The following is a 13,645-nucleotide window of genomic DNA, read 5'->3' on the forward strand; positions in this document are numbered from 1 at the left end:
GAACGGAAAAAAAAGAAAAGAAACACAACATAGCAGACACAAAGTGTGAGCGGTAAGATTTTTTTCGTGTCAAAGTTGTATAATTCTGCTCTATTTCGTGAAGATTTTTGGCTGTTTCAATACAACAGCTTTAAGGACACTGAGACAAACTTCGCGATGCTAACTTTAACATGTTGGTCTTAGCTTATGCTAGCGTCCGAGCAGTGCATTTTTATTCGCTCCTGTCTTCATAATGATCCGGGTTTTTTTTTCAATTTGAGACAGTGTTACACCAAAAACAGATTTTCGGGTGTTTAAAAGAGTAGATGAGAAAAGGTTCCTTCATCAAATAACCAAGGATACTAGACATCCGCTAATATTTGCGCCATGAATCCATCCAATCCGTTTGGCAGTCCGCAAGGTGGAGCTTTCCAAGCCCCAAGCAACACTTTGAAGACTGGTTTGTTCCAGTCATTTGGACAGCAAAGCTCCAGCAATCAGGCCCAAACTATGGGATTTTATCAACCATCAGCGTTTGGACAGCCCTCACCTCATGGAAACTCCATCTTTGGACAGACCCCTGCCTTTGGACAGCCGTCTACACAGCCTCCCTCGCTGCCTACAGTAAGCCAAGCCCCTGCATTTGGACAGCCATCTTTAGGAATGAGTAGCTTTGGTAGTAGTCCCGCACCAGCTTTTGGACAAACCAGTGGGTCGAACCAGGGTTCAGTCTTTGGGCAGACACCTGCATTCGGACAGCCTTCTGCATTTGGACAGGCTCCAGGATTTAACCAGCAGCCCCAAGGATTTGGCAAACAGCCACCAGGGTTTGGCCAACAACCCTCTGGGTTTGGAAACTCTCAGATGACTTCTGGCTCCACCACGACCTTAGGGCAACCTCAGCAACTGGGTTTTGGACAGCCTGTGTTTGGACAGCCGTCATCTACCAGTGTCACCACCAGTGTGTTTGGCACAGCTCAGAGTGTGACTCAGAGCAGAGGCTTCAGTTTCAAGCCGGCCAATGAGGCACTGTTCAAACCCATCTTCAGTGCCAGTCCTGAGCCCGCTAATCCTCAAACGACTTCAATGTCCAGTTCACCTTTTGGCAGTAGTGGGTCCCAAACGAGTACCAGCGCCCTGAGTAGCAGCACCACCACCACCACTGGTTTTCCTCTGTTGACTGGGGCTAAGTCTGGGCCGCTGGGCTTCAGCTTCTCACAGCCGGCCGCAGCGCCCTCCATCTCTGCTCAAGACAATCCACTAACAACAAGCAATAGCAGCGTCCCCTCCAACACTCTGCAGTTCACCTTTTCCCAGCCAGCTGCCCCCTCCAGCTCCAACACTCAAGCATCCACCACCCAGCCCACTACCCCATCGTCTTTCAGCTTCTCAGCCAACCCCCCACAGCTGCAGGCAACATCCCTTTTTGGAGGAAGCAGTTTTGGTCAGCCTTCAGCCTTTGGAGACTCCAAAGTCAAAGCTGAAACTAGCAATGATGGGAAAGGGAGCAACCTGGAGGTCCTAGGGGACACAAATATATTTGCACGACTGAGCAAAGGCACCAAGCGCAAGGAAGATCCACCTGTCTCCAGCAGTGGCCCAGAGAAGGCTGCCACAGAGGAGGATGTTCCAGCAGAAGCAGATTCACCAAGACATCCCTCAAAGAGGCCCCTAGTGAGGTCCCGTGGCCCACCAAGAGGCTTATTCAACAGGGCATTGAGTGATCTTCGTAGAGATGGCGCTAACTCAGTGAGACGTGAGGCCACAAAGGAAACTCAGCAGCAAGCGTCGACATGGGAGGAGACAGAGAGGGAAGAAGTCCAAGCTCAGGCTGACAGCCTGCCTGCTACACCACCCACAGCTCAAGCTGTGAACAGGGACATGCTGGAAAAAGCTGAAGAATCAGGTAAGAAGTACTCATCATACACACTGTTTGCACCAGGGTGTGTATGAATATTCTGAAACCTTTCTTATGCTTTTAAAGTACGTTTACATTATAAAAACCACCCTTAAATAACTCTTAGTTGTCAAATTAACTTTTTATTTACCAGTTTATGAGAGATAGTTTTTCAAGACCAAATCTCTTCACATGTAGAATTACTCAACAGTGTTAAAGTGATGAAGCTAGTTTCAAGGCCTCCACCCTCTGATGAGAAACACAGAATTTGTACAGATGCATTTTGTTCGCCTTTACCTCTGTGAGGGAAATCAAAGTAGTTTGTGCTTCTGATGAAGCACAGAAACACAGACAGAAATCTTCATCCTGCTGGATTTCACATACATATGTCTGCCTATTACCCATCATCCCTCTCTAGACACAGCAAAAGCCCCAGACCCACAGCCTGAAACCACAACCCCTGTGAAACGTGACTTGCGCAGGGAGAGCTCGGACGGCCTGGGCGGCGTGTCTCCCATCGACTCCACTGCCATCCAGTGCAAGAATGTGCCTCCAGCCCTCAACAAGAAGGACGTGATCGAGAAGCACTTTGGTCGTTTCGGCAAAGTCCGTAAGGTCTACTGCCGACCTGCCAAGAACCTGGCCATAGTACACTTTGATGACCATGTGAGTTAACTCTATACTGCTTACCCCCACTAAAGCAGTTCACCAGACACCGACTTGACCAAAATTGGCAGTTAATGAAGACCAATTTGGTCATCAGCTAGCTTTGCTTTTTCAGACACACTTCATTTCTATGTTATTTCTGTTTTCTATAGCCGGAGTGGAGCATTGGTTGAACTAAAAGGTGTTTGGACTTCATATTGTCTTTCTCAGACTTTGCAGGTTTAATCTGTAACACCTGGGATAACCATAAACGTTAGCTTGCTAACCCACTAATCCTGCTCTGTGAGACAGGCCAAATCAACTGTATTGACTCTGAGTTGAAATCATTGCTAACTGTTATCTCTTTCAGGCGTCAGCAGCAAAGGCAAAGAAGAAAGGCAAAGTCATGCATCGACACGAACTCCTTCTCCTGTGGCAGAGAAAAAAGCAAAGTAAATGCAACAAATTTCTGTAAAACCTCTGTTGATGTAGAAATAAGTGCCGGTACCCAACGGTCACACTTCTGCCATATTTGATATTACTGTGTAGAGGTACAGACTTAAAAGCAAAAATAATTATAAATCAGGACTTGTTACATAGTGAATTATTGAGTCCTGAGCAGTTTATTTCCTGCAGTGAGTAACTAAACTGATTCTGAGCTGTTGACGTTTTTTGTGCATCAGGTCCAGGTGACAAAGGGAGCAGACCTGCAGCAGGAACAGATGAGGCTGAGGGAGAATTGCAGGAGGACACAGGGTCCAAGGCTGCTTCCTCCCCACTCAGAAGACCCTCACTCAGAGCTCCTACGGTCAGCAGCATGGTGACCCTCAGCCGCAGGTAACACCTGCACCTGGATGAAAGTGTTTGTCATTATTACAGCGTTTTCAATTTTACTTCAGTTACAATACGCTCGTCAAACAGGACCATCGGACAACCTAAAGATAGCTGGAAAAGTTGTGGGACTGTCTTAACATGTGTCTTTTCATGTATCAGCTCTCCGGTGAAGAAGTCAGTGGCCACATCTCTGCAGTTTGACACCGAACCCCAGAAAGAGAGCAGCACAGAGCCCCAGAGCTTCGAGCGCCCAGTGCCCTCCTCCCTCCTCCACCTCATTGGCCAGGTGGCTGAGACCGCTGAGGACAAATACCGCTTCCTGGAGCAGAGAGACAAGATCCTGCGTCAAGGTTAAGCCACCTGTCACACCAGTCTATTGCAGCCATAATCATGGCTAAAAACATGACAGAGGATCGAACTGTGTGCTTAATGTATCCACACAGGTCGGCCCAAGAGGACGGACCTGGACCTGTCCAAGGTGTTTGTGGGGACATGTCCTGACATGTGTCCAGAGAAGGAGAGGTTCATGAGGGAAACCCGGAAACAGCTGAGTGTATTCGAGGTCATCCCAGATACTGAGATGGTAAATATTCAAAGCTTATGCTCGACATTCAGACTAAAGACTAGAAACTTCTCTCAGCTGTGAGATGTTACATCGTGTCTCCAGTCTTCTTCGGTGTCTTTCAGACACTTTTTTAGGCTTTTGCAACATAAGTCACTTGCTACACTCCCCTTTAAGTTTGGAATGCAAAGTAAAGAAGAACAGAAAGAAATGTTTGGATTGTCTAGTTGTACTTGTTGGTTATTTGGGTCCATCTGCATATCGAAACATCTGTGGAAAAGGTCCCGCTGTGGGTACGTCTGCTGTCCAGACTAAATGAAAGTGTCACCTCCTGTCCTGGACTAGGTGGATCACACAGCAGCCATCAAGGAGTACAGCCGCTCATCAGCCGACCAGGAGGAGCCCCTGCCCCACGAGTTGCGCCCCCTTTCTGTGCTCAGCATGACCATGAACTATCTGGTGACTCAGATCATGGACCAGGGACATGACAACTCACGGGACTGGTACGACTTTGTCTGGAACAGGACCCGCGGCATCCGCAAGGTGAGCTGCCCTCTTCAAATGTGAGCTGTGATGAGGTCTGTGATACTGTGTGAGGAGCATGACACATTTTCTGCAGGCTGATTTCAAAGCCCAGCCCTTCCTCTGTCACGTCGACAGGACATCACCCAGCAGCACCTCTGCTGCCCAGACACGGTGTCACTGATTGAGAAGTGCACCCGCTTCCACATCCACTGCGCTCACCATCTCTGCGAGGAGCACATCTCAGCCTTCGACGCCAAGATCAACAACGAGAACATGACAAAGTGCCTCCAGAGCCTCAAAGAAATGTACCAGGACCTGGCCACGCGTCACACCTACTGCTCCCGGGAGGCGGAGTTTCGCCAGTACAGCGTGCTGCTGAAACTCAACGACGGCGACATACTGCGGTCAGTTCCCTCAGACTCACATACACACATACATGATTGATAGATAGCATCTTTAGCTTTTTCAATAAATTAGCACTGTGAAGAAACAATTGTATACATCTTCAGCTGTGACGTCTGTTACCATTCACTGCATTTTGAACCCAATCCTCACACTTCATGTCCACGCAGGGAGGTGCAGCAGTTCCGTGACGAGGTGCGCAAGTCCCCCGAGGTGAAGTTTGCCGTGCAAGCATTCGCTGCAGTCAACAGCAACAACTTTGTGCGCTTCTTCAAGCTGGTGAAAGGAGCCTCCTACCTCGCCAGCTGCCTCTTACACAGATACTTCAACCAGGTTAGAAGCTGTTTCCTGCATGAAGAAACATGAGACTTCTCTCAAGTGTTTCCCCTAATTTGGATGTGTTCCTAGACTTTGGAAATTTGGAAATATCCATTGTCCCTTTCTTGTTTTCACACGTCAAAGCTTTAGCAATCACAGAGGAGGAGATAAATAGCAACCAACAGAAGAGTTTCCAGTTTTAAGAAATGTGCCTTGTGTTACGTGGGTCTGCTCTATTATATATTAATGCTACGTCATGCCTATCGGTACCACATACAGCTGTTGTTACTGCTGGTGTTAGAGTCGTAGATTTAAACCTTCACTGCAGCACTTTGCTGAACGAGTTCACACAGTGTTGATTGAGCATCATCAGTGCATAATCTCTGGGTTTCACTGGTTTTAGCAGTGATTCGTTGCCACAGCCGAAGGAAGCAACCACAGCCACAGAGTAAACTACAGCAACTAGGAGTCTGGTGGAGCCAAAGGCGTCAAAAGCGCTTAGTGTTTGTGTAATTACTCTTACTGCCAGAAGGGGGAGACAAAAGTTCCACACTGCAGGTTTAATAATATGTGTAAATGCTGCATGATGGAGCAGGTCCACGCAGAAGTTTGTGGTGTTCAGTATTTCTGTTCTTTCAAATGTATGCCTGTGTGTCCCTGCAGGTCAGAGCGAAGGCCTTGAAGTGCCTGAACTTGGCCCACACGGTGGGTCCACGATCCACTGCATTTCCAGTTGAGGACATAGTTCGCATGTTAATGTTCCGCAACACTGCAGAGGCGACTGACTTCATCCAGCAGTATGGCCTCAATGTCATCGATGAGTGAGTGTCAGCTAGTTGAATGATAGATTTGAATAATTGATCATGGCCCCACTGTATTACATAAAACAATACTGTATCTCAGAGTTAAATTGCTATGAGCAATCGCTGAGTCACTGGTATTGATCAAAGTACTGTAAATATTATATCTTTAGAGTATTTTATGCAGATGTCCAACAAATGTTTCACAAAACGTTGTTCACAGTGTGGTGGAGCTGAGTCGGACGACCTATCAGGAGCCTGACCTGCCTCTGTCCCAGAAGAAGTCGGAGGTCATCCTCTCAAAGAAAACCGTGCTGATCGGAGAGGTGGTGCACGGTGGCCCCCTCCCTAACCCTCTGCAGCATATCCCCGTCTGCAGCTTTGACTCCCAGAACAAGTACCGTGGAGAAGGCCCTCTGGCTGAGCCCACTCCCAGTCAGTTTAAAGGTATTCACATCATTTCACTGATGCTAAAGCCTGATGCAGCCGAGGTTTGATTGTTGTTCTGAAGATTTTTCAGAGGAAAACTTGCGTTTGAAACCTGCTGGCAGGCTTTGGGGACTCACTAATGGCTGAAATGTTCCTTTGTTGTCTCAGCTGTTGCCATCAAGGTGGAGGTTAAGGCACCAGCCAGCGCTGAGTTGCCGACACAGGTCGTCCCAGTCAAGGCTCCAGACCTGCCCTCTGTGTTCGGGTTGCCTCCAGCTGTCACAGATGAGGCCGGAGAGCCCAGCGACTCTTATCGCAGCTCGACCCTCCCAGCAGACGCCCAGCAGCTGTTCCAGCCGATTTCTCAGCCTCAGCCTGTCAGACCTCCATCACCACCACCCAAACCTCAGCCGGTGTACAGCGATGAGGTGGGTGAGATGTCGCAGCTCTTTGTCCCAGAGGACAGTAAACGTCTTTCTGACTGACGACAGATGTTCTAGTTATTTCCCAGCAGTTCTCCAGTACACAATTATTTTGTAGCCACAGCAGTGTGCTGTAGTTACTGTACGTTTGCTCTGATCCAAGTACATTTATGAGGTACATGAGGAGCAAACCTTAACTTGCTGTCCTTGTGTTTTTACTGTGCATGGCAGTAACCGTGCTGTTTCTGTCCCCTCCTGCAGGACGTTGTTGCTGTGCTTGACTCTGTGATTGAGGAGGTAGTTGAAGCAGCAGTGAGGGAGGTGGCCGATGCTGGCGCCAGCTACGCCGCAACAGCTCTCGCGTAAGTTCAAGTGATCCATCTGTCCCACTTTTATTGTTGAAAACATGTTTTACTTCACTTCCTTACAGTTATCATTCAATTCACTCATTACAGTGTATAGAAACAGTGGACGCCTGACCCCCCTCATTGTTGTAACTAACTTCTGCCTTTGTTTCTGCAGGGAGAGCAGCATGCAGGCAGAGTCTCTGGTGACTGAGGTGATGGGACAGATGCTGCAGGAGATGTCCTCCACTGAGATCAAGCTGGAACAGGAGCGCGTCGCTGAGGAGAAGCGCAAGCTTGAAGAAGCCAGGTGGGTCTACTGACAGCCTGATGATAGCACGCTGTATTTTAGACTGTGGCATCAACATTTTATTTTCCACAAAAACAACCGGGACTTCATTTCACACCAGCATATCTTGTTGGAAATAATTATGTAAAATAAAAGTTAAGGTGCAAAAACAGTGGCCTAGAAACTTCTGTACCTGTTTCAGTCATCATAATCACGGTATCACTCCAGTTTAAAGCAATGATCAAGCTCACCCTCATTTCTTTCTCCCTGTCTGGCGCTGGCAGGAGGAGGCAGGAGCACGAAGCCTTCCTGGTTCAGTTCAGCTTCGCTCTCTGCACAGAGATCATCCACGAAGTTTTAGATGAGACCATCAAGGAGACCGCTGCCTCTGAGATCCAGTAAGGCTTTGAAACTCAACCAAAATCAAATCTGGTCTGATTTTATGCTCATTAACAAGTCTGTTTAAAATGATAATGAAATGCTGGAGCCAAAGAGGAATATCATGAAGTTTAATGCCTTCGAGTGGCTCACCTATATCCACAAATGAGTTTCACCGAATTTAAATTGAGACTTTTTTCATTCCTTCTTCAGGCAGGCGGTGAATGAGAAAGCAGACCGTGTGGCTAAATGCACTGAGCAGGTGTGCTCAAGCCTCGTTGAGGAGACTTTGAATGCAGACATCGCTCTGTTGGTTGAAGACATCCTTGAAGCTGAGCTACAGCGCATCCACAAGTACATCAAACGGTAAGAATGTGAGAAAATCTGGAAACCATCATGTGGTGTTAAACGCTGTTCTAATCATGGCAGAATGTACTTTGAATATCCTTTTCCAACTTTTCCGGTGTGAACCACCAGGTGGCGTGATGTGGTGGCAGTGCGTCGGCAGCTGAAGAGACAGATGAGAGGTTTCCCTGCAGCTCCTTGCTGTGTGGACCCTCGATTCAAACTGAAGGCTCTGGCTCCCAGCGCTCCCGCACAGCCCTCCATCGCAGATCTGGCCCGTGGTCTGGTCAACCTGGGGAACGCAGGCACCTTGGCCCTCTCCAGCACCAGGTATGTTCCTCTCCAATCAGCTGACAGGATGGTGACTATAGTTAATAACCATATTGTACAAGGCGCTGTCACATCGTTTTCAGCACATTTTGCAGCATGTCATCTATTGCAAAATCACTTTTTACTCGACTGTCTTTGTCAACCTTGAAGTAAATGTCACTTTACTGCTCCAGTCACATGTTCTGTATTTTGTAAAGGTTGTTGAAAGTGAGACAAGAAGTGATCCACCAGATGAGAGTCCACTACTTCTATCAGCAGCTGCTCGAGTAAGTCGTGAGCGTGTGCATGCAGTCAGCGGTCAACGTCACGGAGCAGCGTTTTCACCTGCTTTTCTTTCTCTCAGTGAGACAGTGTGGGCACCTCTCGACCTGCCAGCACTGGTGACGGAAAACATCCCCAACCCACCGGACCGAATCATCTGGAAAGCTGTTCTCCTCTTACCGAGCGACCACGAGAGCGTAGCCAGCGTGGCAGACCGGTAAGAAGCTGCACTTCAGTCTGACAGAAGCTCCCTGACAGATCACCTCTAAGATTTTACTGAATTTGGTCTCATCGATGGCTCCCAGCATTCACCGACTGTGTCCTGTGCTGTCTGTTGTCTGCAGGATCCTGTCAGACTGGCTGGAGGTGAAGCTTGGAGGTGACAGGTGGTCAGAAGAGAGCGAGGACCAGCATGATGGCATACTGCAGACCCTCTGTGTCACCAACAAGCTGCAGGAAAAAGACCAGCGCATTCACAAAGTCCACATCAGCGTCAAGGTAAGCTCAGACTGCAGTCAGCGGGGCTCATCTTGTTTGAGAATATACAGCACATGAGTGAGCTTTTATTTTTTCATAGTGCTCATTCGGTATGTGCAGTGAAATGCAGCATGTCAGACTCGTCATGATCAGCTAAAAGGCTAGCATGCTAAAAGAATAAAAATCATAATAAGGCCAATGATTAGAAAAATCAAACTAAAAATCATAAATATATGTATTTTCTAAAGGTGCAGACTGATGACTCGTCATGTTTTAGCTGCTTAGTTAGTATATATGCTTCACTGTATATCTACACTGATTAACCCAAGCTGGTATTGATTAATTGTTGTTATGTAGGTAGATCGAGATATTAATTGCAGTGTAATGTGTGGCTTTGTGTCCCTCAGGCCTCCAGAGGCCCTCTGACCGAAGACGGCCTGTCCAAAATGGAGGAGTGCTGCGAGCTCCACGGGGCAGGAGCTCTGGTCATGCTGCTCCCCGCCGTGGCCGCCGTCGAGCCCGGGCAGGACGAGCAGGATGTACCTCTGCTGTCGGCCCTGCTTCAGCTCAAACAGCTGCAGCAGGCCAGCACCTGGCACTGCCCCCTGCCTCTGGTCATTCTGGTGCCAGGGCCAGACGGTGGCACGGGTCAGATACAGAAACTCGAAGAAGGTAATTAATAACAGCTAAAATCACGAGAAAATGTTTCACGTACTCCAAGATGAATGTAATACTGATGCTGATAAGAAGCAGATCATGGAGGTTGTATGTCTGTTTCTCTCGTGGTCCCTCAGCCCTGATGCTGCAAACACTGGTCAAGGAAGGTCTGATATCAGAGTACTCGTTCCTCTTCATACCAGAGACCACAAGTGACCTGCAGGGATCCAAACAGGTGCTACTTATACACATCCATTTTTTCTTTTTTCTGTTTAACGTCCTTCACTTTCATCATCAGGACTGTCAAGATTTGATAGTGATGTGTTAAGCTGAAAGTGAATATAATAGATGGGTTTTTTTTAATAACGACGTGAAAGGCGTCGCCTTTACTGTGAGCTTCAGTTCTTTGTTTAACTGTTCGTTTAACTTTGCTGTTTTGGTTCACTGTCATCGCGCTGATTTTAGCCACAGGAGGCAGCTGTTTGCAAGAAAAAGCTCTAAAAAGCTACAGTGCGCCACCTGCTCAGTGCGCGAACTTCATTCCACTATTCAAGTTTTAGCTCAGTTTTTGGTCTCTACCAACTTCCCAGAGAAATATGTTTTCCTTTAGCTGCTAAATGCTCCACTAGTTGCTAACTGTGACTGGGCGAGTGGACCCTCTTTCATGGTGAGCGTTCATACGCCACAGAGGTTCAGAATCACTGACATCAATTGTTGAATAGCTTTGAAACTCATTAACTTCTCTGCCATCTGTCCTGTTGTGTGTCTCCAGCTAAGCCAGGCTATGAGCTGGCTTCTGGCCCATTCTCCACCAGCCTTCCCACTCTCCTGCCAGACCCTGGTGCAGCTCGTAGAGGCCAGTTTGAGCCGTGAGTTCACTCCCAGAGTTTACGCCCACCGCCAGGAGCGGGCTGCTGCACACCTTCCACCCGAGGAGCCTGCGCCTATCATCCAGCTGTACAACGGCGTCCTGGCTCACATCGCTGACAAAGTGTCATCCCAGGAGCTCAGTAGGCTCTCGTGGCCTCCAGGCGAGTTCTGCCTGTCCGATACCCGTGACTTTGTCCCTCATCTGGGCTGGAACTCTGTCCATCACCTGGCGTGGCTCCGCAAAGCCATCCTCAGCCTGCAGCTGCCACAGTGGGAGCAGCTATGTGCCACAGGTCAGTGACTGAGGTGTCATTTTGTGCACAGTGTTTATCACTGCAGAGTTTTCATTGATGACCCTCTGACTGTGGGAAAACCCTCTTTAGTACAAAAGAAACACAAAGATGTGAACAAGAGACTAACACTCCCTGTGTTATCCTTCTGTCTCCCTCATCGTCTTCCTTATCATCTCCTCTCTCCAGACTCCTGGTCTGAGATCTGCTCCTCCATCTTTCGGTACGCCGCCCAGATCCCAGTCTCACGCCGCAGTCAGCCTCTCTTAATGTCACGCCTGGAGAATCTTCTGGAAAGGGTCAGGCTGAAGGGTCACCGCACCCGGACCCCCAGATCCACGCTAACTGCCAGCAGCTGGGGGGACATAGACGAGAGCGCATGTCCAGCCTTCAGTCGGATCCCGTGGGACGACGTGCTGGTGATTTGCATAGACCACAAGCTGAAGGACTGGCAGATCCCTGGACCACCTGTCTGTGAAGGTGAAGATGCTCTGCAGGAAGGTTGCACATTTTCCACATGAGCCGACGTATGACTTGCATTACCATGTGTCCTTTTTTTGGTTGTGTCGTTAAAGATGCAGTGACGGAGGACGGGGAGATCCTGGTCTACTTCCACACAGAGTCGCTGAAGGGCTTCCAGCCACCTGAGGAGTGGACCCAGGCGATCAAGGAAACCCACAGGGAGAAGCAGCAAGAGAAGGAAGGGTAAGAAGAAGAAAAAGGAAAAACTACAAATTTTCTGAGAACATTTCAGCGAATCCAAGTTGCATCATCGTGATTCCTGCAGCCACACAATCACAGCGCTCCTCCTCTGCTCTCTCCTTTTTCCATTTCCTCTCCGTGTCTCCCCCCTCCATCCTCCTCCACCCTCAGGCCGAGTGCAGCTGCCTTTGCCACGCCCACCGGCCTGGCCCTCAGACAGAGGTTGTTCCACAGTCTGGTAGAGCCCCTCGAGGCCCCGACAGCCCCGCTGGACATCACACACACCCCCACAGCACAGGAGCTCCTGGCCCACAAAGTCCTGCAGAGCTTAGAGGAGGAGAAGGCCGAAAGCAAGAGGTGCAGCTACGCTTTTTAAACTAGCCTTCAGTTACAGTGTTCATCGACAAACTGTTTAAATCATGTATTTGTGATGTTGCTCAGATGTAGCTCACTGCCAGTTTTGAGGTCCTTTTCTTACATGAAATAATCTACAGCATGTGTGTACTGTCTACAGGAGCATGGAGCAGCTTCAGAGGTGGCTGGATGGCGACCCTGTGGACCACTTGTCCACACCGCTTTTCATTCCGTCCTCCACTTTGCTGTCCATGCCCACGACAATAAAGCAAGCACCCACAGCCAAGACTCGAGATGCCGCTCTCACACAGGTACGACGAGGTATTCCCCTCATCTCGCTCAGTGATGCTGGGACAAGCTGTGTCCTTTTTCAAACAGCCGTCCGGTAGAAACAGTGGAGGCTGCAGGTTTGGTTGAACCTACACAGCTTTACACTTGAAGCTATTAGGTATATGGTATTGGCAGTTGTATTAAGCTTCAAGCTTTACAATAGTGTCCATTATTTGTAGTTATCAAACAAAGAAGTTGTGAATTCTTATGTGTGGCTGTAAATGACCATCAACATATTCTGTGAATGTTGCTATCATGAATTGCCATAATGATGCATTTTCATTGATTCGACCTTCCAGGAGCCAGAGTCTGATGATCTGTCGGACAAAGCAGACGGGCCTAAAACCACGCCTTTGTCTATGTCATGGCGACTGAAGGAACTGGAGCGTCAGATTCTGGCGAGCCAAGAGGAGGAAATGGCCTGCAGACTGAAGCTGAGTGGTCTGCTGAGCATCGTCGACGACTGATGAACTGGTGGAGGGATATCTTTGAGTAACTGACTCTGCAGCTTTTCAAATGCTTGAAGACTGAGGACAAACAAATCTACAGCGAGAGACTGCTCGGATTTATATACTGAGCTCATGGAAATCTGTGGCATGTTGAGCTCATACTGCTGTGACCTTCATCTTTGAGTCTGTTGAGGTCAGATTTTACTGACTGAAACAGTTTGTGGGTTTATATAATAGGAAAAGAAAATCAAGATTTTTACTCTTGGTTTAATTTCCACCATTGACTTTGCATCTATAACTTGAGTGTGTGTGTGTGTGTGTGTGTGTGTGTGTGTGTGTGTGTGTGTGTGCGTGTGTGTGTGTGTGCCATGGAACAAATACAGTGGCGTCTGTGTTGTTTGAATGTATTTTTGTGCTGTTGAGTTATAAAATCAAATTACTAAACAGCTAAATGCCGAATAAAAGTGTTTTTTACATAAACTTCATTTAGCTCAGTTGTCATTCTGTAGTATAACGGGGTCAGAGACTATCACCGTGATCAAAACACGAGCATGTGTCGTGTTTGTCATAGAAGCGCTCTGATTGGAGGACTTCATGGCAGGCCTGCCCCTTTCCCTGCCCCACTGCCTTGTGATTGGACAGCCGACTCTCTGCTCATGTCTCTCCATGTCGAGAACGAGTCGAACGGCACCGCGCGGTCACCTGGGAAATGAAGTCTGAAATGTCGCTGAATAATGAACCTACTCTCCTCATAGC

The 13,645-nt window shown here is 48.3% G+C and overlaps 1 protein-coding gene across 1 annotated transcript; it reads left to right on the forward strand.

Annotated features, from left to right (window-relative positions):
- Positions 1-24: 24 nt before the first annotated feature.
- On the forward strand, positions 25-13,373 carry mcm3ap (minichromosome maintenance complex component 3 associated protein). Its single transcript, XM_076747593.1, has 28 exons — positions 25-1,885; positions 2,295-2,542; positions 2,892-2,973; positions 3,205-3,358; positions 3,515-3,705; positions 3,799-3,938; positions 4,263-4,460; positions 4,578-4,846; positions 5,015-5,177; positions 5,826-5,983; positions 6,186-6,409; positions 6,560-6,819; positions 7,075-7,175; positions 7,336-7,467; positions 7,731-7,844; positions 8,038-8,190; positions 8,302-8,499; positions 8,697-8,765; positions 8,843-8,977; positions 9,105-9,258; positions 9,645-9,909; positions 10,032-10,129; positions 10,667-11,057; positions 11,244-11,534; positions 11,630-11,759; positions 11,928-12,113; positions 12,271-12,421; positions 12,740-13,373. The coding sequence occupies exons 1-28, from the start codon at positions 367-369 to the stop codon at positions 12,905-12,907; spliced, it is 6,342 nt and encodes a 2,113-aa protein (XP_076603708.1). The 5' UTR covers positions 25-366; the 3' UTR covers positions 12,908-13,373.
- Positions 13,374-13,645: the final 272 nt, after the last annotated feature.

The sequence above is a fragment of the Chaetodon auriga genome, chromosome 13, assembly GCF_051107435.1.
Source record: "Chaetodon auriga isolate fChaAug3 chromosome 13, fChaAug3.hap1, whole genome shotgun sequence".
NCBI classification, from domain to species: domain Eukaryota; kingdom Metazoa; phylum Chordata; class Actinopteri; order Chaetodontiformes; family Chaetodontidae; genus Chaetodon; species Chaetodon auriga.